At 37.3% G+C, this 23691-nt stretch overlaps 1 protein-coding gene across 2 annotated transcripts in view; it reads right to left on the bottom strand.

The window, feature by feature from the left end:
- Window positions 1-410: 410 nt before the first annotated feature.
- The window catches only part of OTUD4 (OTU deubiquitinase 4), a 49330-nt gene continuing 26049 nt past the window's right edge, over window positions 411-23691 (bottom strand). For both annotated transcript variants that reach the window (XM_032246474.1, XM_032246475.1), the window contains exons 10-21: window positions 23577-23641; window positions 20334-20428; window positions 18446-18546; window positions 18149-18335; window positions 14227-14389; window positions 12263-12386; window positions 11892-11947; window positions 10719-10799; window positions 9567-9705; window positions 8756-9016; window positions 7282-7322; window positions 411-5416 (exon numbers count right to left, since the gene is read on the bottom strand). In XM_032246474.1, the coding sequence (XP_032102365.1) occupies window positions 4199-5416; window positions 7282-7322; window positions 8756-9016; window positions 9567-9705; window positions 10719-10799; window positions 11892-11947; window positions 12263-12386; window positions 14227-14389; window positions 18149-18335; window positions 18446-18546; window positions 20334-20428; window positions 23577-23641 (2531 nt within the window). In that variant the 3' untranslated portion in view covers window positions 411-4198. The remainder of the gene's footprint in view (window positions 5417-7281; window positions 7323-8755; window positions 9017-9566; window positions 9706-10718; window positions 10800-11891; window positions 11948-12262; window positions 12387-14226; window positions 14390-18148; window positions 18336-18445; window positions 18547-20333; window positions 20429-23576; window positions 23642-23691) is intronic.

Raw genomic sequence — 23691 nt, 5'->3', positions numbered from 1 at the left:
ATGCTAAATGTAAAAAAAAAAAAAAAAAAAAAAAAAATTTAAAAACAGTTTAATCCATAAATTCTTCTTAGATATTCTGCACATTCCCATTTAGTCACTGCAGAAAAAAAAAATGGGTGGCACTAGCTATAAAGTCACTTAAAACTAGACTCAAATATGAGTCCTACCACTTACTGGTTGCATGACCCCAAGCAAGTAATTTGGCCTCAGTTTCATCATATAAAGTAGGGAAAATTACAATACCCATAGATTATAAATTCTACATGGTTTTTAGTTGCACGTACTGGAATTGTCTTCTAGCTGGAAAAACATGGAAATCATTTCTCATTTTAAGGAGTTTACAAAAATTCTTAAGATTTATATGCTATATTACCTGGTTAACCCTGGAACCAAAGAATTCACAAGCAGAATCAAGAGACAAAATTTAATATATGCACACAGTTTTATATATAATGCAGCATCACACCATGTAGGGCATTTACTCTTATTTTATACATTCAGATATGTTTGAAACACTTCTTAAGGCTACAAAACAGAACATAGAAAAATAAACAGGAATATATTCAACACTTACAAAAAGTGATATGATAAAGAATATAAAGTACTAGTTTCCTTTCAACACTTCAAAAGATAGGTATATATATACTTTTTTTTTACAAGTAACATCACAAATGATCACATCTTCACATGCTCTTAAGTATTATTTGTACTCAGTGTAAGGCTATTATCATTTTTCATACATAAAATTTTCTAGCTCTGTAACACAATGCAATTTTTAATCCATTCAAGTAAGTTCAACCCCAAAGTTGCTGCTTCCCAGCATTAAGACATGCACCCACCCCTCTTCTAAGATTTTCTAAAACTTGCATTTCAGGGGGAAAGACCTCCTTTAAAAAATAATCCCAATTAGTGGGAGAGTAAATGGCCGACACGAGTAGCAAAACCTTAGTTCTTTGAAATTAACATAGTGGAAATGAGCCATTATTAGGATTTTAAACAAAAACAATAGCATTTAGACATAGGAAGCAAAATACAGTAAACAAATAGTGTAGCCAAATATGCATTCTCTTCAGCTACACTAGAGTGGACCTTGCTTAGTACCCTTAAGTGAAAGTCAAAACATTTACCTCATCTAAAAATGAAGGTAAAAGAAAAGAGGCAAAAATAAATATTGCTAGTTTCTAGGATGGCTGAATGTTTTCTAAACCAGAAATGGTTAGAAAGGAACTTTATTGCACCAAGTCTATCATAAGCAAGTTTGCAGTTCACAGGCATTTATTCAACCTTGAGTCACAAAGGAAACAACACACTGCAAAAATACAGTCTGCATTAAATAAGTTATATCGGCATTGTAGTCTGGGAAAACCTACTCTTGCCAGGTCAAGGCAGGGCCTGAGCTTAGGTCTGCCATGAAAATGAACTTGTGGGTTATCAGTAAACAGTATGAGGACTACACAGATGCCAGCATCCTGCTGCCAAGGAGGGCATGGGGGAAGAGTTGAAGATTTATCTGAGAGGAAATGAACTTGAAGAGACACAGAACATCAAAAGGAAAAGGGGGCTGGAATCAAGTTCAGCCAAAGCACCTAACACAAAAAACAGGTGAGCTTTGGTCAGTCTGTTCTTCAAAATATGTATGATCATAATATGGTGAAGTTTGATAATTTCCAACTCAAAAACACAAATGATCCTCAGTTCTATATTTTTGCTTCTATTCTCATAAAGAAATATGTCAACACAGAGCATGACAAACAGTTAAGATGAAGAACAAAAGCTTGCTTAGCCTTAGTTTGACCTCAGCATAAGGCAAAATCCCTTGGACTAGTACATTTAAAATGAAACATAAAGGAAAAAAGTAAAACCAACCTTCTTACCAAGATTACTTTTAAAACTATCAAAAGTCTTTATTCCAGAGGTCATTGAGAAAAGTACCATCTGCTAAAATCACTATTCAAGCACTGTTTCCATCATATCCTAGAGGTGAGAAATATGGGAAACAGAAAGCAAATCTGTGTTTCCTTCAGGAGCTATTATGTTACTCAATTAAGGTAAAACAAAGTGACAATGAAGACATGAATAGTATTTCCTTCCAATTTTTAAACATTTTCAGAAGCTGAGATCAAACCCCAGTCAATAAAATGCAGGACACTAGAATCAACAACTTATTTTGGACTCCTGAGATCAAACATACTGAACTTTCAAATCTGGTGTTTGTATCAAAATGTGGTTTTCATTAAAATTATCAGGTAAGTTCGTCCTACAAATAAAAAAAAAAAAAAAAAAAAAAAGGATGAGCTCAAAGAGGAGGACCTGCTAATCTCTTTCCTTATCTCGGCCTCTGATGTTAAGAAAAAAAAATGGCTTAAAGCAGTACCTTCAACTGTTCTAGCTTGAAAGGTGACAACAAATTCCTTTCAATAGGTTCTCTCAAAAAAATTTTCTACACAACCATCCCAGTCTTTACAATTTTTTACCTAGCACCATCATAATAAAATGTTATCTTTCAAAGTGCTCTCTAAAATCCTGTTACATTATTATCTAAATGCTAATCACTACTCAAATCAGCAGTTACACAGACGTTAGGTAATTAAAACAGCACAGAGGTAAATAACCATTATTACAGTACAGTGGAGATTCACAGAGCCCAGCTGGCATCTAAACATTCCCATAGGTTATCAGAGAACCCAGAAAACTCATCTGTTTCAGTTTGTCAAATTCAAGTGAATTGTATTTTCTTAAGTAATTTGCTTTACAAAAAAAGAAAGTCACCGCATCTGTTTTTGGCTAGGTATATTACACATGGCATGCAAAGAGAAATTACTACTATGTTATTTGCATAGCACTCAAACTTCCTGATCAGAAGATAATCTCAACATAATAAAAGGGTAGATTTTCACATTGGTATGTACAAATAAGAAATACAAGCTACAGTTATTTTTACAAAATAACACAGATGAATGAATACTGTGTTAATTCAGAGAGTCCAATCTCCAAATGAGAACAGAGTGCAACATGCAAAGGGAACTTCTAGTGAATACTGCAAAGACTGGAAGAAAGCAGGATGGAAGATGTTACCTACCTAAGGGTAACAAGCTATAAAACACAAAGCAAAACCATTTTCTAGCAGCATCCTCTAGAAAAGAACTAGAAGTCACAATCATATTATCTTCTATACAACAGTTCCAGCCCTGACAAGTAGAACATGCAAGTGTCAAGTGAAAGTGATAAACAACCAATGGTGCAAGGAGAAAACAAAACACAGTAACTCTAGAAACCTATCAAGCTAAAAATTTTTAACATTTCTTCTCACAAAATATTTAGAATCTGTCAGTGCATTAGTGTTAAAGTGGCATTAAAAAAACGTCTGCAGTTCTAACTGATGCAGATTATTTTCAAAATGCATAGCATCTACATTTCTTTCGAGTAGGCACCATGATATTTACACCAGTGCTAAGAATTCTTGGTGGAAACAGCCATTTCATTGGATTTCCTACTATTCTTCTATGCAATCTCAACAAATACCAAAATTCAAAAATATACCTTATGAATATTAAAAGAACTATATACAACATTGCTAAGACACAGTTAATAGGCTGCCTTATGTGAATATTAAAGAGAGGACATTATTCAAGTTTGACAGATATTGAGATGAAAGGCCTTTGGGTTGGAAGCATTTTAAGAGACAACAGTGTTTTAGGCTGAGAATTGTTTGAGCCCAGTTTATGACTAAGGCATTGCATAATAAAATATACATTTCTATTTGGTGCAACATTATGTTTGGAATCTATAGTGTGTCAAATGGTATATTTTCTTGTCACTCCAGTAAACACTATAAAGGACACATTTCCAACATTTGAAATCAAACTTATATAAGGAAAAAAGCCAAACACTAAATATATAATGTTTTATATTAAGCTGTTTATAAAAAATACTTTAACAAACTTATCTTCTACTTTTTATGGGGACAGTCACTTGATAAATAAACAGATTCTGAATGAAGAAAACTGGCAATGCCAGGAATTCACCTGCCCCCTTGAACTCATGTCCAAAATGTCTTGTACAGTATAGAAGTGAAGGGAAGGGGACTGGGGAGGGGAAAGAGTTCCAACTGGGGTTTTTATTTTATTGTATTTTTTTAAAGCCTTCAGAAACATTCCACCTAAAGAGCTTCTGTTAGAAAATACTTCAGCAACAACCATCAAGTGTGCTGCCCCCTATGGCCATCTCCCATCCCTGATCTCCTCCTATCTCCCCTATATGGTCGTCCTCTGGCATTTCGATGGTATTGATAACCTTCATCCCGGCTTCTGCTTGGCTGTCCTTTCCAGGACTCCTCACCTCTCACATGTTGATATCCGCCCCTACCAGAATAGCTCCAATCACTTTTGTACTTCCTGCTTCCATAAGTTTGATTATAGAACTGCTTGGATCTACCACTTCTCAAAATATTAGACACTTCATTTTCATCTTCTGAACTCTCTTCTTTTGGTCTTTGCACTCTGCTATCCACAGAGTTGGCCCCCGGGCTGACCACATCAGCAGCAGTCTTAGGATCTTTTACTTTTTCTGTTTTTTCTTTCAGACTTTGAATGGTCCTTTTTGGTTCAAGTTCAGCAGGCACAGTTTCTCTCTCTCTGTTTAGAATCTGAGTGGGAGGATGAGCCTTTCCCTCTGCTACAGGAGGGATGGAAGCCAATGCCATCTCTGCCTTTCGTGTCTGGGATGACTGCTCTGTCCGGCCTTCATCCGGCTTACTGCTCACACTTGCTTCAGGGAGAGAATGTACATGTTCACCTCTGGCTTCTGGAAATTCATCTACGGCTGAAACTGAACCACATTCTTTAGAAAGATCCAGATTTTCCAGAGACAGATCTAATTCTTTCTCATCAGAGGGCAGGACAATATTCTGCCTCATTACTGGGTTTTCTATGAATCCCTGAAAAGGGTACCCATACCAAACATGAGGGAAGAAAGGAGGTGCAATAGGAACTGGGCCTAAGAATGGACTGGGTCCAAAAGATGGTTGGGGGAACATATTCTTGCCACTTAGTGACTCTTCATAATCAGCATGAAGAAGCTGCCCAGGGGTCTCAGATTCAAGATCAGCCTGGTAAGACAACTGTCCATGACTTTCAGACACCTGAGATGGAGAGATAACCAGAGGTGAAGAAAATGTTGGTGGTCCAATCTCTGGCTGTGGCATTTGACCATTAACGCTGGCCTCAGTCTGTATAGGAAAGTGGGCATCAGTACAGGTACAATCACTTTCATTCTGAGTAGCAGGAGCCTCTTGGAACCAGGGATTATGAGGATAAACAGGGACAGGGACTTTTGGGTACATCCTGCAGGCTGCCAGGTAGGCCTGGTGCAGAGGGTACAGGTAAGAATGTGGGGCCCACATAGGACAGCTGTATGCCTAAAGAGACACAGAATAGTTAAATAAACAAAAGAGGAGAAAAAAAGGTTCAGGTGGTTATCAATCTAAAACTACTAGGCTCAAGAAAAGTTTCTCATGCCGACAAAGACCATATATAGTCCAAATACTAAATCACTGTAGTAACCAACATGAAAATGAATTACAAAATTCACTGCTTTAAGACTCCATTGCTTGCTCCTGTCCTAAAACCAATCTGAAGTCCTGAGAGGTTGAGAGGAGATAGTATCTCTGCATCACTGGCTGTTTAGCTAGACCTGTATTCACATTCTGGCTCTACCACTAACTCAGTGTGTGACCCCAGGCAGGCCAGTTAACATCTGAACTTGTTCTTCTGGGAAAATGCCAGTATAGGAGTAGATGATATCCAATGTTAGGAATCCACAACTCTAGAAGCCCACAGAATACTGCAAATGCAAGGATTAAGTTAGACTTCTAATCAGAGAGGAATAATGTTGAAAATTATTCCAAATCCTTCCTCTACAAGAGTTCAAAACCAAAATATGGGCTGGGCACAGTGGCTCATGCCTGTCCCAGCACTTTGGGAGGCCGAGGCAGGGGGATCACCTGAGGTGAGGAGTTCGAGATCAGCCTGACCAACATGGAGAAACCCTGTCTCTACTAAAAACATAAAATTGGCTGGATGTGGTGGCACATGCCTGTAATCCCAGCTAGTTGGGAGGCTGAGGCAGGAGAATTGCTTGAACCCAGGAGGTGGAAACTGCAGTGAGCCAAGATTGCACCATTGCACTCCAGCCCAGGCAACGAGAGCAAAACTCCATCTCAAAACAAAAACAAAACAAAGGCCAGACATCATGGTGGCTCACACCTGTAATCCCAGCACTTTGGTAGGCTGAGACAGGTGGATCAATTGAGATCAGGAGTTTCAGACCAGCCTGGTCAACATGGTAAAACCTTGTCTCTACTAAAAAAAAATACAAAAAATTAGCCAGGCATGGTGGCATGTACCCATAATCCCAGCTACTAGGGAGGCTGAGGCAGGAGAATCATTTGAACCCAGGAGGCCAAGGTTGCAGTGAGCCGAGATCGTGTCACTGCACTCCAGACTGTGAGACAGAATGAGACCCTGTCTCAAAAAAAAAAAAAAAAGAAAGAAAATATAACCAGCTAATTGGCTAACCAATTAAAGTCAACATTAAATAAATACAAAATTAAGCAATTAATGCAGCAGATGGTAAAATAATCGTTTCCTTTTATGAAAGTGGTCAGCAGGCTAAGGTAGAGTACTTCGTTTCACAGTTTAACTGTCTAGAACCCACAAAAACTAATCCAGGACAGGAGAAAACCTGGCATTAGCAAGGACAGAGTACTCCAATCTAAGAAAAGCTATTTCTAGGCTGACCACTTCCCAAAGGATACCTCTGTTCTTCCAGTGAACAACCGTACTATAGGAGAATGTACACATTATTTCCTTTGATCCTTTCAATAACTGAGGCAGGTAAAGATTACAACCCCCATTCCGTTAATGAAAAAAGCTAGGCTCAGATACACTACATGGCTTGCCCAGGGAAATTCAGCTAAAGAGTGATGGAGCAGAACTTCATGCCCAGATTTACATCAAATTAATTCCACAGCGAGTGCATTTCCACTAGGCTGCCCAAAGATGCAGCTATGTCTTGAATATACTCACAAGGTATCACCAGTTAAGAGAAAAAGCAAGTAAAAACTGGAGCCTCTACTGGCACCAAAAACAAACTGTGTAGTACTGAAAATGCTGGTTTTTAAAATGATGAGATTTAGTAAACTTTACTGACAGGATTAAGAGTTAACACTAAATAATTTAAAACAGCATTAATGAATAAAATAAGATGATAAAATGTAAATACCTTCACACCAAGATTGAAGAAGAATCGAAGAATATTCTTATCTGAAAATAATCATTTGTTAAAATTATATATCTGCAGAGCTTTTTTTTCAATCATCCTTATGAAACACATAGTTCTAAAGACAGTATTACCTATGATAATTGTTTTCTCTAGCCTGTGATACAAATCATAGATAAAAACTGTAATGGCCGGCTATGGCGGCTCACGCCTATAATCCCAACACTTTGGGAAGCTGAGGCGGACAGATCATGAGATCAGGAGTTCAAGACCAGCCTGGCCTATATGGTGAAACCCCATCTCTACTAAAAGAATACAAAAATTAGCTGAGTGTGGTGGCATGTGCCTGTAGTCCCAGCTACTTGGAAGACTGAGACAGGAGAATCACTTGAACCAGGCAGGTGGATGCTGCAGTGAGCTGAGATCATGCAACTGCACTCCAGCCCAGGCAATAGAGTGAGGCTCTGTCTCAAAAAAAAAAAAAAAAAAAAAAAAAAAAAAAAAAAAAAAAAAAAAAAGGCTGTAATAAAACATAACCTAAAAACAGGTTTCTAAAGATTAATTCCAGATTCAATATGCTTTGTCTGTTAGCATACTGAATCCCAAAATGGCTTAAACTAAATTTTTTATCTTATTAAAACTAAATCTGGGTAAAGGACATTCAAGTGCTTTCTTTCTCAACTTTTCTGTGGGGTTTAAAAATTAGGAAATTAAAATGTTGAGGAGAATGGTAAAATCAACATAAAACCTAACTTATTACTATCATGATTAGTAAAATAATATTATTCCAAGTATACATTTACCATGAGCCTTTTACCCGTAGACACACTACTAATAATACCACCCACATAAATCCAGGTAAAGAGCATACAGTAGTCATTGCATTACTCTAGCAGATTTACAGATATAATATTTTGCAAACTATAAATGGGGGAGGGGTAAGTTCCTTAAAAATAAAGGGGAAAGGCAAATGTTAAAAGAATTTTTAAACAAAAATAAGACATATTGAATATAGTACTTTAACAGCCACTACACACTATATTCGCTTTTCTCAGTGACTTTTTCATGGATGCATGCATGTGTTAGTTCCAAAACGCAGACCAATTTTGAGAAAACTCCATAGTGTTTAGGTATCTAACTAAATTATTATGATCTTAATTCAAAATGGTTTCAAGTCCATTTATGTAAAAAAAGATAGGAGGTATCATTACTAAGCATACTAGCATTAACAAGTATGCTAGAAACACTAAAAAACATTTTCTAATACATTTAAATCAAGCTGAAACAAGAATGAATGCCTAATAGCCAAACCTTGAGCTATTAGAGGTCTGGTTTCTCGGTAAGCTTAAGGACCTGTCCTTCCCGTCCTTGAGCTTACTGAGAAACCAGACCTCTGACCTCTACTTACACCTCTTCATTTCTCGCTAAGCCTGTTTGGACTTTGTAAAGTCGATTTGAACTTGGAGAAGGAGCTCACCTTTAGGTAGGTCCTCCCCAGTCTGACACAGTGAATAAGGTGGTACAATGGCTCGATCTCCCTTTTCATTATAAGGAAACCCAGGATAGAGTGGGTCTTGATAAAGGCTCAATGTCTGAGGCAAAGGCATCAAGGGCTGGTTAACCGCCTGTATTGACACAGGAACTGGAGAGGGTGTTAAATGAGCTTGGGATACAGCAGAATCAGGTCCAGTGGTCAAAGTCTGTGTCACTGACAAAACAGGAATTTGAGCAGGGACACCTACAAAAGAGAAGAAAAGGAATCAAAAATCACAAAAGGTGAAAATAATTCTCTACAAATATGCTTACATTATCCTATGAAGAATGCTGTATAACTGATACAGCCAATCTAAGGTGATACCTTTAGTATCAACCAAGGGCCCTCCTGGACACAAAGGAAGAAATATGCCCAGGACACAAGCTTTGAGTCAATGTCTTCTAATAGTAACATGTAGGAGATGGGGCAGGCAGGTCAAGGGGTTCATTATGAGGCCATAAAGAACTGGCCCATGGAGAAAGCATTAAACCATGGTGCCAGTTAGTGCTGAGCAACCAAAGCAACCAGCTCAAACATCATGCTCCTGAGATTATGAAGGCATATGTCAGATGAATACAACCCCAAATGAACACGGTCTTTCCATACCGGAAGCAGAGCAAAGCAGAGTATCATAGAAAGCTCTGTGAGGCTCCACATACCTAACCCTGCTCGGAGGTCAAACTTGCACTCAAGAATTTGTATTAAAAAGGCATTTGTTGGTTGTCTGGCTAGATTTTCTAAACCCTTCTCTAACCTGTTGGTCCAAAAGTTGTAGGTTCACTTGGCCAGGCTGGCACAGTGGCTGGTAAAGAAGGCACCGCAGGAGTTAGATGTACCTCTGGAGAAACTAGAAGGGGAGCTGGATTTGACAAAGACACATGTTCTGCTGGCTTCTTCAAGAAAGGGGTGAGTGGGGGAAGAAAGAAAAAGACAAGAGGTCATTTTGCTTTACACTAATTCTAACCATCTTGAGTTGCCTGCCTTTTATACAAATGAAGTACAAATAGCCCTTATAGTCTTAGAAAAGAAAAACATACAGTAGCTAAAGACAATATGCAAACAAATTTGATCCTAACCAAGGGCTGCCTACCAACGAGGATTGTAGTTTTTAATAGAGACAAGGTTTCACCATGTTGCCCAGGCTAGTCTCAAAACCCTTGGGCTCAAGCAATCTGCCTGCCTTGGCGTCCCCAAGTGCTGGAATTACAGGCGTTAGCCACCGTACCTATCTACAAGCAAAGTTAAATACAACACAATACTTTTAAGGCAAGTGAGCAAAATCATTGAAATCTTGAAATTCATGATTATTATAAAAACTCCTCATACAGCTATATGCTTTCTTACCAATATGAAGAATGTTGATTGAAAGGCATTTAACATTTAACTTTCTCTACTCTTGTATTAGATCAAGAACTAAAATGTCTGCTAGAACACCATTTCTTCATCATGCAATGTGTAAACTGGTATTTTTTTAACGTGTATTTTTCAAATCTTTCAATCAGTACATTCCTTCCCAAATAATTACTAATGATGAAGACAGCTCTTTTAAGTTTTGAAATAAAGGAGAAATTCATAGTTTCCCTTCAAAAATCTTACTTTCAAGCAAATCCACCAAAGTAATACAAAGTGTCAAATACAATAACAAATATATTCAAAATCAATTCAAAAGAATGCACTCAATGTGCAGAAAATGATGGTTATTTTTATAACATTCCATAAATTTCGAGAACATTCTAGACTAACATCAGATAAATTTAAAAATCATAACCACACCCAAACTGTGATGCTAGAAAAAATTCTCCCATTTCCCAGATCAGAATCTTTTCTATTTTTAAATGATCCTATATAGAGAGTAAAGAAACCCAGACAGTGGAGCATTCAATGTTAAATACAACAATGTACTTACTTGTTCTGCAGGAGAAGGGCACTCTAACTTCTTTGACTTTGATGGTGATGAAACTGCTGCATATTTATCATCGGTGATATTCTTTTGAAGCCAAAAAGAAGCAAAGTTTTAGCAAAGAAGCAGAGACCCACATTCTGGAATAACTGATGGCTTCCTTTTATAATTCACCCTACCTACATCTGACAGAACCCTCTCACCACTGAGTATTTCTTCCAATTATAACTTATTTTCAACAGGTAGGCTAACTTTGCCTGCACATCTTTATTACATCAAACTACTGGGCAATTTTCACTGGAGGTAAGGATTCAAGCAGTACGCTCTTGTCCTTTAAAAATATCACTCTAGAGAGAATAAAAGCTACTTTCTTTTTTTTTTTTTTTTTTTTTGAGATGGAGTTTAGCTCTTGTTGCCCAGGCTGGAGTGAAATGGCACGATCGGCTCACCGCAACCTCCACCTCCCGAGTTCAAGTGATTCTCCTGCCTCAGCCTCCTGGTAGCTGAGATTACAAGCATGTGCAAGTATGCCCGGCTACTTTTGTATTTTTAGTAGAGACAGGGTTTCTCTATGTTGATGAGGCTGGTCTCGAACTTCCTGACCTCAGGTGATCCGCCCACCTCGGCCTCCCAAAGTGCTGGGATTACAGGTGTGAGCCACCATGCCTGGCTAAAAGCTACTTTCTAACAATTCCGGCAGGGCACCCTAATGTACCTTGAAGAAATTGTTAGGCCAGGCATGGTGACTCACACCTATAATCCCAGCACTTCGGGAGGCTGAGACGGGCAGATCACAAGGTCAGGAGATTGAGACCAGCCTGGTCAATATGGTGAAACTCTGTCTCTACTAAAAATACAAAAATTAGGTGTGAATGCCTGTAATACCAGCTATTTGGGAGGCTGAGGCAGGAGAATCACTTGAACCAGGGAGTCAGAGGTTGCAGTGAGCCAAGATCGCACCACTGCACTCCAGCCTAGCAATGGAGGTAGAGTTTGTCTCAAAAAAAGAAATTGTTGTACTTGTGAGTGACTTCTCAATCCCCATCGTCTTTTCCCTGCTTTTCTACGTTCCTAATACACAGCTATAAAATTTTGAATTACCTTCTTCCACTTCTTCCTACTACACTATCACAGTATGAAGAAAAAAGAAAAGATGCAAGTAGTGTTTAAAACTTTTACCTCCAATGTGCTTGGTTCGGGTTTTTTATCCAAGTGGCTATGTCCATGAATGGAGTCTGTAGCAGATCAAGATAAAAAAAGACATCATGGTTTATTATTCTGATTGATGTCTGAGTACAGAAAAACAAAATACAAAGATAGAAGAAAACAAAAGTACTATTTGAACCATGTTTAGTCACTGAACACGTAGTTTTCAGAATAACATTTAACATGCTTTAGCTTAAGTCAACGCTTCTCTACAACATTCAAAATATGTGACATTAGATAACTACTTTAACAACTTAAAAAGTGTTTTTTCCCAAATATATTACATTAAGCCAGTCATCTAAAGAGATCTCTAGCATCTGCTTTCGAATGATGAGATAACTTACCTTTGTCTTTTCGTTCTTCTGTATCCATTCTCCGCCTGCTTCCTTTTCTATCACTTACATGTGATGATTTTCTCTGTACACACTGATTGCTACTCTGAGAAGCTGACTGACTGACTGATGAGCTCTTTAAAATGAACAAAATGCAACATTTTGTGTTAAAGATTGACCCACAAATATATGAACGTATCCTGTAATTAATCTTACTCTTCACACTTCTAAAAAGTCTCAAAATTCACAGCCCTATATTTTTGAACTGAAACTATAGAAGATGGAATGTAGGGTCCATAATTAAATGATACACTCTAGATTAACAGTCTTATCACTAAGTCAAAAGGATTAAGCAATCAGATTTCAGCCTAGATTAGTAGACTTAATCTTCATATCCCTATTTCAGGAAGCCACCATGACCTAACTTTTATCCTGCAACTTTTCTTTACAAAAACACCACCATCTTGTGTGCAAACTTTCCAAAAATGCCATTGTAGAGCCATATTTGTCTGGTGGGGAGTTGGGAAGAACCTAAGGACAAATTAGCAGATACAGTGCACTAGGATTCTTATCACTGAAATGCTTACTGACTGTTAGCAAATCGCTTAAACTCTGCATTAGATCAGGGACTGAAATAAGTCAGGTTGTTAAGCTAAATTATCACTGAAGGTTCTAGGTTCCTGTTTTAGCGTTCTGAATAAATGTTCCACACACTAAGAGGAGGATCTCAGCCTTCTCTAGCAGGAGTTTTCTAAAAAACAAATCTGAGTCATTATCAAAAGCAATCTGTACCAAACTCCTTAGTCTAAAAACTATGAGTATGCAAGACCCCATTCTTAACAAGAGAGAAATTTCACAATCTGTCCCCACATTACAGTTGTACTTTTACAATTCACTAACTGAAAAATGCAAAAAGGTATGAATACAAGCTTAAGCAATTTGTATTTATTTATATAATAACACATGTGACATGAGAGATAAATGTAACTTAGCACATAAACGATGCTTATTTACATATAAATTTGGGCACTTCCAATTATTCCTAAACGGATTCAGGCACTTCTTCCAATAATTCCTAAACTCCAACGCCTGTGCCAGATTAAACTGCAATTCCAGATCAGTTGTTTTCAACTGAGCTCCTTCTAAAACCTCTAAAGAAGTCCACAGAGACCAGAAGACAGACTGAGTGTGTGGGGCTTTAATGTTTTACAGCAGTATACTGGGTAGCCTCCTATAACACTCCATTGTTTATTTAATCTACTCTTAAGAGAAAAAGTGTCCAACCACCATTCTGGATCATAGGTCATTTGGGTACAACTTACCAAGACGTAAAAGATCACAGGCACAGGCTCCCAGACCTGAGAATGAATTAGGTACCCCCTCCTCTGTGCTGCCAGCAAACCCACCTCACGGAGCATACACTTCATTCTACATGACAAGTTTTCTTTTCTGACTTCCCAAAAAGAGTTAAGAAACCTGAAGGTAGAGAACACTTCTTTGATCATAGAAGCATCCACCACAGCCCAGTGCCTGACACACAGAGAAAGGACAAAGCCACAGGATGACATGTGCTACCACCTCCAACAGCAAACACCTTGAAAGACAGTTCTCAAAAGGGCTCCCTCATATTATATCTGTATCTTTAATGGATTAACTAAATCGTGAACCTCTACTACCTAGTCCTTTTGCTAACAAATTAGGTTCTAGTTCAAAAGAAAATACTAAACACTACAAGTGAACAAACCGGTTTACTTGCCTCAACTGTGTTACCAACTTTTTAGTAATATCTCTAGACCACCTATTCCTTAAGAAAAATGTGAAAAGGAAAAATATGAAAAATGTGAAAAAATGTGATCTTTAAAGTATGTTTCAGTATAAAAATTATTAGTTTACCATTGAGAACTATGGTTTAATATAAAAACTATCTTAAGAGAAACTTCTATAGAGTAACTTTTAAAATGTCTTTTCATACATACGGAAAGGGCTGGGAAAGCCTGTTCATCTCTGTTCTGAATCTCATAGAGTAAACGAGATTCTTCTATAGCTTGCTTCTCTCTGCGCTCTTCTGGGGAAAGGCCGAAATAGTTAGATTCTCGACTTGCGTGATCAAAATCTTCAACTCTTTCACGATCAAGTTTTCTGTCAAATAAAACATTCTTGTCAGATTAAAAAAAAAAAAAAAGACACACTGTACTGAGTACCTAAAATAAAATGATCTATTTTGCAATACAAACATTTTACTAATTTAGCTACATTGACATTTTAGAACTTTTGGCAGCCTGGTTAATAAATGTTGAGCAAATGGAAGCTCCTGTAACATTAGCCTACCTTACAGAGAGTCAAGAAGACAAACTTAACAATGGGAGGTAGAAGGGGAAAGAAAAAAAACATTTCCAAATGACAGAAAAACGAGTGAGGTTTTTTCCTTTTCATCAGGAAGAAATGTAAGCACTATATATACTTGTTATACCATATTCCAATATTTTCATTAAGAATTCTCAAAACAAAGGGAAAGTTATTAGTTTAGGTCTCAAAAGCATTCTCATTTTCTGTTCTAAGTAAAGGGGAATGGTCCAATGACCATTTTAGAACTGACACTTTAGAACTGACATTTTAGTTCAGTGGACCATCTTCCCACTTGTTTATGACACCACCAAGGGAGACAGCGAGCCGAGAAAGAAAAACTAAAACATGTCAGGCCTGGATGCCAATTGTATAGATAAGACTGCTGTCATTTCAACAAATTTTGGCCAACTAAGGATGACAAGAAATTCATGAATAGAGTTTAGTGCCCTATAATGCAACCCTAATGTATGATATGGGTTATAATTATTAAAGGCAGTATGAATACTATTTCAATCATGTCTAACAATTCTTTGAAAGTGGAAAATGAAAATCTAAAACCTCTAAAAAAATACTTTGTCACAGTACAAAGAAATATATATTATCCTCCTTAACAGAATAGAGCACTATGATATCATCTGATTTTTTTGCCTCTGAAATAAGTAATAGCCATAATGGCCATTTCATGTCCTTACATAGTCCCACTTATTAATCACACTCTAATTACAATAGGACAGATGTCAACCCCAATGGTATTGATGAAAACAGGTGGGGTAGCAAATCTGGACTCTCAAAAATTTTAGACCAATCCTTCCCAAATCCTAGTGGTAAAAAATTTTGAAGAGAACTCAGCAACTGTCAAGAGTCTCTGGAAAATTAGCACTACCTTACCACTATCTCCTATGACCCAAAAAAAAATGACCACTACTATATGGCCTTCATCTCATCCTCACCTACCATACAGAGAGAAGCTACTACTTTCCATTTTCATCTAGCTTGAAGACAGATGTTCAGTTACAGTATTTCCTAGATACCCACATTAATGAAAGCATATATGGCAATCTTGCTTGATCTTTTTGTTATATTTGTGTTTCTTCCAAAGGAAAAGACAATATCAAGAGGAAAACACTGGAAAAAGTAAGAGGCCATGAAAATCTCATATCCAGCACTACAGTTCTCTTTTGCTCTATAACTAGAAGAAATTCAAAAGTGATGTGGTAAAGATTAGAAACAGAGTGAAGATGAACTCTACTGGGCTTAAATCAATTGGATTATTAGCTATAAAATCCTAAAACGACTAGGTTTTTTAATGATCTTAAATATTCAGCAAAATTTTTAAATCTGTTTTAATACATTAGTAAAATTCATTCTCACACACAGAGTGGAGAAGGCATACTAAACTAATGACAAACTGCAAATACCACTATGTTCTAATGTAATTAGTCACAATGTCAAAAATACCTCAAGTTTCATGTCTATGTATTACTTACCACTGCCTTGTCACATACCATCACGTGTTTTTATATAGCAAGTAACGAATATAGCTAACAGAGAAAAAAGGATCTTAGTAAGATATGCTTCTCTATAACACAGTATTAAAAATACTGTTGATTAAAAGTATTACTGGTACGAGATATCTGTTTGAGCACTGCACCAGTTCATAGGCGATTAGAACACCAGAAACAATGGATTATATATTCAGTTTATGATAAACAAGTTTATTTAAATTCATTTTATAGTATTTTCTTTTATAATCTCTAAATCATTAAGAGTACCCTTGTGTTCAAGGAAAAAGAATGTTGCTTTTCTATCGAAAAATAAGAATGTTATTAAACAATTAATTTCAGCCTATGACCTTCCTATAGTTACTTTATGTTTTTAGGTTTCCAAAGCTAGCATTCAAGATAAGTTAATATCTTAGATACTTTTCGTGCATTGAGTAAGCTACCACCAGAGGCTACTGGAGTTTGGTCAATGTCCAAACAACAAACTAGTTGATTAGTGGCATAAATTCTGTTTGGGAGAGGTAATGTAACAGGTTAGAATCATTACTATTTGTTATGAATTCAACTATATTTCTCAAAAAGATGTGTTCATGTTCCTAATCTCTAGTACCTGTGCACATGACCTTATTTAGAAACGGGGTCTTCTCAGATGTAATCAAGTTAAGATGAGGTCATAATGAATAGGGGAGGACTTAAACCCAGTATGACTAATGTCCTTATAAGAGACAGACACAGACACATGGGGAGAACACCATATGATGATGGAGGCAGAGAATGGAGTGATGCACCTACAAGCCAAAGAACTTCAAGAACTGCAGTCAACTCCCAAAGCAGGAGATAAGCATGGAACAGATTCTCCCCTAGAGCCTTCAGGGAGAGCATGGCCCTTGCAACAACTTGATTTCAGACTTCTAGCATCCAGAAGTGTGAATAAATAAATTTCTGTTGTTTTAAGCTAACCAGTTTGTGGTACTTCGTTACAACAGCCCCAAGAAACTAATATTGATAAATGTCAGCTTAAGAACCTACAATTCTGTCTTGAAGATGCTACATAAAACGTCTTTTTTTCTTTCTTTTTAAGACTAGCCAACTACAGTATTGAGAAGGGGTGACAGAGCAGAACCAAGAGTTTGATCTGTAACTGACTGTGATCAATCAACCGAGATAACTCACAACCTTCACACCAGCCTATACATCTTTAGTGACAAAACGTTAAGTGTATTCACAAGAAAGGGAACATCCAAATGCCAGAAATAAAGAACTAAAGACCAGAGGGTTAGCAAGCACATAAGCCGATGCTACAGCGCTTCAGGCAATTGAATGTACTTGAATGGGAAAGATACTGGTCATAGTCACCTATGAAGACTCCACTGGAAACAAGGCCACGTTTGCATGATGAAGACAGTTTTAACATAAGACACGGCGCCTTGCAAATAAAGCTCTTCCTAAGGGCTATAAAATTACTCAACAGAAAGGGTAGACTAGAGAAAAATTAAAACCCACATAGCAGAGGAAAATTATGAACCTAAAAGTTCATCTGTCTCTGGATATTTAGTCAGAATGCTGATATTCATAATTTCAGACCTAAAATTGTAGCCCCCATTCAGTATTAAGAGACATTACCACAATCGAAACTTATCAGAACAAGGAAAACAACAATTTGGGCTGCTTTAAGTTCTTGTACAAATGTAAGTATCCTCGCCTCCCAAGGAATTGAGAATGCAATCTGGAATCCAGTATTTACCATATTACAAGCCACCAGTAAATAATTAAGTGCCAGAATAGGATTGGGCTAGAATAAGATCTCCTAAACCATCTGAAAAAATTACTAAAAAATAAAGGTCTCGCTATATATATTTCCTGGGTTTGTTCTAAGAGAATTATAAAGAATTGCGATCCTCACATGATGTTTATCCAAAATGCTTTTAATACTAATCTAGGGACAAGTATATGAATAAAAAGTTAAAATTATTTAAATGCACATGATGTGACAAATACAACAAATGCCTCTTACTTATTTCTATACTTCTCCTGCATTCGAGAAGGTTACCTTATGATCTGTGAGGGTGTCCGGCTAAGATTTTTGTGCTCACTGGAGAATTTCTGAGACTGTGACCCTGAAGAATGACTAGAGAATGCATGTTGTCTTACTCCTGAAGGATGCTGCAGTCGAGGAGGTAGTGCTGATGGGGCTTTTATTGGCTTGCTTGGATTCTTTGGCCCTCTGTAGTCCATATCTGTGATAAGAACCCAAACGCACGTCATAATATTCACAATTCTGTATTATGAACAACCCCAAGTACCATCATCCCAATCCCAAAGGAATGATAGCTTGATGTGCTCCTACCAGAATGGAAATTTTGTCCAGAAGTAGGTTTTTTCATCTTCTTCCCTGACACTGTGTTCCAGCTTTCTGGGGGAGGTGCTTTGAGGTTCTTTGATGTGTGCCTTCAAAGAGGGAAAACTTGTGATAGCTTAAAATACCTTAGTAAGAATACTTAAATATTCTGCATTTTTATTTTCAGCCTATATAACAATTTCCAGTTTTATTTCTTATATTAAAAACAAATTAGAGTTTAAGTACAAACAGCATTTAGCAATCCAGATGCAATTCTAATCCAATAAAATGATATAAATCAAAAGCCTATTTTCTAATTTTAAAAAAAGAGGCCTAAATCACAATTTAAGCAAAAGTTAAATAAATACGCGATGACTTATTCTGTTAGATATAATAATGGTACTGTAGTTAAGGCAGGAAAAGAAGTCTTTCTACTGTCAGAGGCGCATATAAACATCTACTGGAGAAATATGGTGTGATGTTTGAATCGCCTTCGAAATATGCCAATTTCATTTAATTTTTTTAAAAAGTATTAGGGAAAATAGACTAGAAAATATTACCAAATGCTTGAGTTGCTAAAAATGGGTGCTGAATTATATTGAGATTCAAAAATTGCAGTGTTGGTTATATTGGGGTTCTTTTTCTTTTTTTTTTTTGAGACAGAGTCTTGCTCTGTCACCCACGCTGGAGTGCAATGGCGTGATGTCGGTTCACTGCAACCTCCACCTCCCAGGTTCATGCAATTCTTCTGCCTCAGCCTCCCAAGTAGCTGGGACTAGAGGCGCATGCTGCCATGTCCAGCTAATTTTTTGTATTTTAGTAGAGACAGGGTTTCACCATGTTGCCCAGGCTGGTTGCGAACTCCTGAGCTCAAACAATCTGCCTGCCTCAGCCTCCCAAAGTGCTAGGATTACAGGCATGGGCAACTGCGCCCAGACTGGGATTCTATTCTTAATTTGTGTAGGTTTAAATTTTTCTAGTAAAGTTTAAGGTGTGACTTACTACCTTTTTCTCTAATAAAGGCCAGCAGCAACTGAAACAAAGGTGCTCTATAACATAAGTCAACAATACTTCACTACTCTATCTGACAAACACTGACTGAATACTAACTACATGCAATGCAGTACTGAATGAATTTTAAATGAGTCCCTCCAAAGCTCCCATATTACAATCTAGTCAATATTCTGAACTACCTTTGTGCACAATGGCACATTTTAAACAGTAAGTAACAAAACAATCTTCATTTAATGTCTGACAATGTGCAAAATCCTAATTTGCACATTTAGTACTTTTTTAGAAGTCAGAACAAATATACTTTTATTTATTGATTTTTGAAAGAGTCTAGCTCTGTTGCCAGGCTGGAGTGCAGTGGCTCACTGCAACCTCCGCCTCCCAAGTTCAAGCCTGTCTCAGCCTCCCTAGTAGCTGGGTTTATAGGCATGCACTGCCACACCTAGCTAATTTTTGTATTTTTAGTAGAGACCCCGGGTTTCACCATGTTGGCCAGGATGGTCTCAATCTTCTGACTTTGTGATCCACCTACCTCAACCTCCCAAAGTGCTGGGATTGCAGGCATCAGCCACCATACCTGGCCCAAATATATTTTCTATACATGGGCAATATCTTTCATTAAATTTGCAAATACAGAGGGTCATTTTAAAATGCTCATAATTAGGCTAAATGGACGAAGCAGTAAATGTCTTTTTTTTCTTCTTTTTTTTTTATTTTATTTCTTTTTTAATTAGAGACAGAGTTTCACTATGTTGGCCAGGCTGGTCTTGAACTCCTGACCTTGTGATCCACCTGCCTCGGCCTCCCAAAGTGCTGGGATTACATGCGTGAGCCACCATGCCTGGCCAAGAAGCAGTAAATGTCTTAGCTGAAAATTAGTACATACTTCTTTCCCAGTTCTTCAACCAAAACTGGTCCATTCTCAGAATGAACTCCTTGAGCATCTGCATTCAAAAATTTTCCATTGTGATCCAACCTAACCTGTTAAAAATTCCAGAAGTGAAAAAAAAAAAAAAAAAAAATCAGTCATCTGCTTCCTTTGCATTAATCTTCAGTTTTTAGCTTTTTGGGGTTTTTGCTTTGTTTTGAGACAAGGTCTTGCTCTGTCACCCAGGCTGGAGTGCAGTGGCACAATCTCGGCTCACTGCAACCTCCACCTCCCTGGTTCAAGCCTGGGATTATCCTGCCTCAGCCTCCCTAGTAGCTGGGATTACAGGCATGTACCACCACCCTCAGCTAAGGTGGGGTATTTTTTTTGTATTTTTAGCAGAGACATGGTTTCACCATGTTGGCCAGGCTGGTCTTGAACTCCTGACCTCAAGTGAACTGCCTGCCTCGACTTCCGAAAGTGCTGGGATTAGAGGCATGAGCCACCTCGCCCAGCCAGTATTTTTAAAATTTAGTGTTTAATTAAACAGAAAATAAAGTTTATCGGTAAAAACAAAGTATAAGTTCAAAAAGATCTACAGTAAAATCCATCTCCTTAACCTCTCAGACCTCCCTATCTACTACCTAAAAGAAAAAAAAACTTTCCTTCTCTGTCCTTCTAAATTTTTTTCTAAACTAATTTTCTAAATTATTCAAAAAGTAGGAGCACAGTATGTTAAGGCTCTAAACAAGAGGCAACATGTCCTGGTTCTGAAGGCAGGGCTGTGGTCCCACACACCCCAGGCTTCCAGGCCTGGCTTTTCCACTTACCGGCAATATGACCTCGGACAAGTTATTTTTCTCTCCCTTCAGTTTCCTCATAATGCAAAATGGAGCTAATAATAGTACCTACATCACAGAACTCATGGAGATGGAATGAGAGTGCACAGGATACACATAAAGGATACCAACTTGCACACAGCAACACTCTACAAATGAGAGCAACTATTATTATCTTCCCATTTTTCCTATATTAAAAATGTGCAACTGTGATCTTTTTTTATCCCTAAAAATATATGTATTAACTGTTCTCTACCATACAATTAGTATTACCCAACAGTAAATCCATGATAAAAGAGTAATAAGCCTAAGGTTTCTTCCTATCGGTAATCTGCCCACATTGAATTGTGCACCTGCCAAGTACGGCACACGGGACAATGCTTTAAGCAATCTCCCACTTTTAGTAGTAAATCAAAGTTCTCAATCTGGTATTTCATTCTTCATCAGTCCAATAAACATTTATCCTCCAAAAGTTTCACAATAAAAAATTTTTTCTGAACTTAGTTTTTAATCAAAAGTTTAAACTACACTTAACTTCAGTAAACAAAAGTCACCTTAGAGTCAGTCACCTCAGTTTCTTAAAATTTTAATGAAATGTTATCCAAATAAAATGGTCAAGTAGTAGAGATGGAAATAAAATACTCTAAAAAGGAAAAAAAAAGTATGTGCTTTACTATCTACTTTAACAAAACACCTACTTTACCAAAAGCAATTTCAACCTCAAAGGAAATATGCTTGATTTAAAATAAATAACACAACTTTAGTGATACAGCATAAGCCATGTTCTCTTCTCTGTTGAGAAGGGTAGGGAGAGAGGCCTTTAAACCCTGGATTTAATCTCCTTTGTTCTCTTTCAAGTTTTCCCAATCAATGTGGTAAAAGTTTCCGCAATTCCCTTCTACAATTAGAGCAGACAATCCTGTAACACAGTACCTGATTGAATCATGTTCTCTTCTTCCTCACGTTTAAATACCCAGAATCAAAACTATTAAAGGTTCTGAAGATAAAGTCCACAGTTGATGTCTCAGATAAAATCCTGGCTAATCATAATATTATTATAATACCATATTATGTGATAAATTGGTTTATGATTTCACATAAACCAATTTATCACATAATATGGTATTATAATAATATTATGATTTAAAGTAAATGAGTGTTTCCTCCGTAAGTCAAGAAGAAATGTTTGCCAATGACTGTTTTAGTTTTTTTTAAAGGCAAGACTTTTTGATGAAAATAATTTCTGATGAGAATTAACTTCCACATTAACATCATCTGTGTATGTGGGGGTTTTGTTTTTGAAATAGCAATATTTTTCCATAAACAAAGAAGAAAAAAAAAACAAGAAAAGAGACCCTGCAAATTATCTTACCTAGGGTTTCTTCTGCCTAAGCATTACTGACACTTTGGACTAGGTATTCTTTGTTAGAAGGAGATGAGGGAGGCTGTCCTGTACATTGTAGAATGTTTGGCCACAGGTTTGGCCTCTACCCACTAGATGTCAGTAGCACCCTCCCAGTTGTGACAATAAAAAATGTCTCCAGACAATGCTGAATGGCTGGGGGTTGGGGGGGGGGTGATGGTTACTAACAAATTAAGAAACAACTGATTTTTTTTTTTTTTTTTTTTTTTTTTTTGAGACGGAGTTTCACTCTTGTTACCCAGGCTGGAGTGCAATGGCGTGATCTCGGCTCACCGCAACCTCTGCCTCCTGGGTTCAGGCAATTCTCCTGCCTCAACCTCCTGAGTAGCTGGGATTACAGGCACGCGCCACCATGCCCAGCTAATGTTTGGTATTTTTAGTAGAGACAGGGTTTCACCATGTTGACCAGGATGGTCTCGATCTCTTGACCTCGTGATCCACCTGCCTCGGTCTCCCAAAGTACTGGGATTACAGGCTTGAACCACCGCGCCCGGCAGAAACAACTGATTTTAATCCAACTTTTTCCTTTAACAATCAGTTACTCAAATCCAGGGCAGCTGCTCATCCAAATGAATTGGCAAAAACTCCTCTGTGGTTCACTTTCCTTCCTCAGTCCAACAGTAAACATCATGTATGTATCGCAATCTCCCAACATGATTTTCATAAACAAAACTAAGTAACCTATAAAGTCAATTTTCAATCAATTTCAGTCTATTTGAACAAAAATACCTAAATATCTGAAATATTATTACTTCTTTGAACCAAGTAATACCAAAGATCATGTGATGGTTGCCACAGTTTTGGATACATACAATTTTGGCAATGTATTCAAATGAATCAAAAAGCTGAATGCTTGTAAACTATGAAAATGTACATACATGATAAATATATTCTGAAATCCCAAATTAACAACACATTCACACCTCAGCTGTCTTCTTGGTTCCTATTAGAAAAAATAAGGTTTCAAGTAAAATCTCTTCTTTTACACAAGTCACTTACTTGACATTTGTCTCCAACTTCATATTGTAAGCCAGCAGCAATGGAATAATCACGTTTCTGCTGAGCTGGTTAAAAAAAAAAAAAAATTCAGTATAATATAAAGTTGACTTATTTT

This window comes from Sapajus apella, unplaced genomic scaffold (assembly GCF_009761245.1).
Source record: "Sapajus apella isolate SASKATOON/1434 unplaced genomic scaffold, GSC_monkey_1.0 scaffold61, whole genome shotgun sequence".
NCBI lineage: Eukaryota > Metazoa > Chordata > Mammalia > Primates > Cebidae > Sapajus > Sapajus apella.
This window is presented reverse-complemented; position numbering and strand designations above follow the sequence as displayed.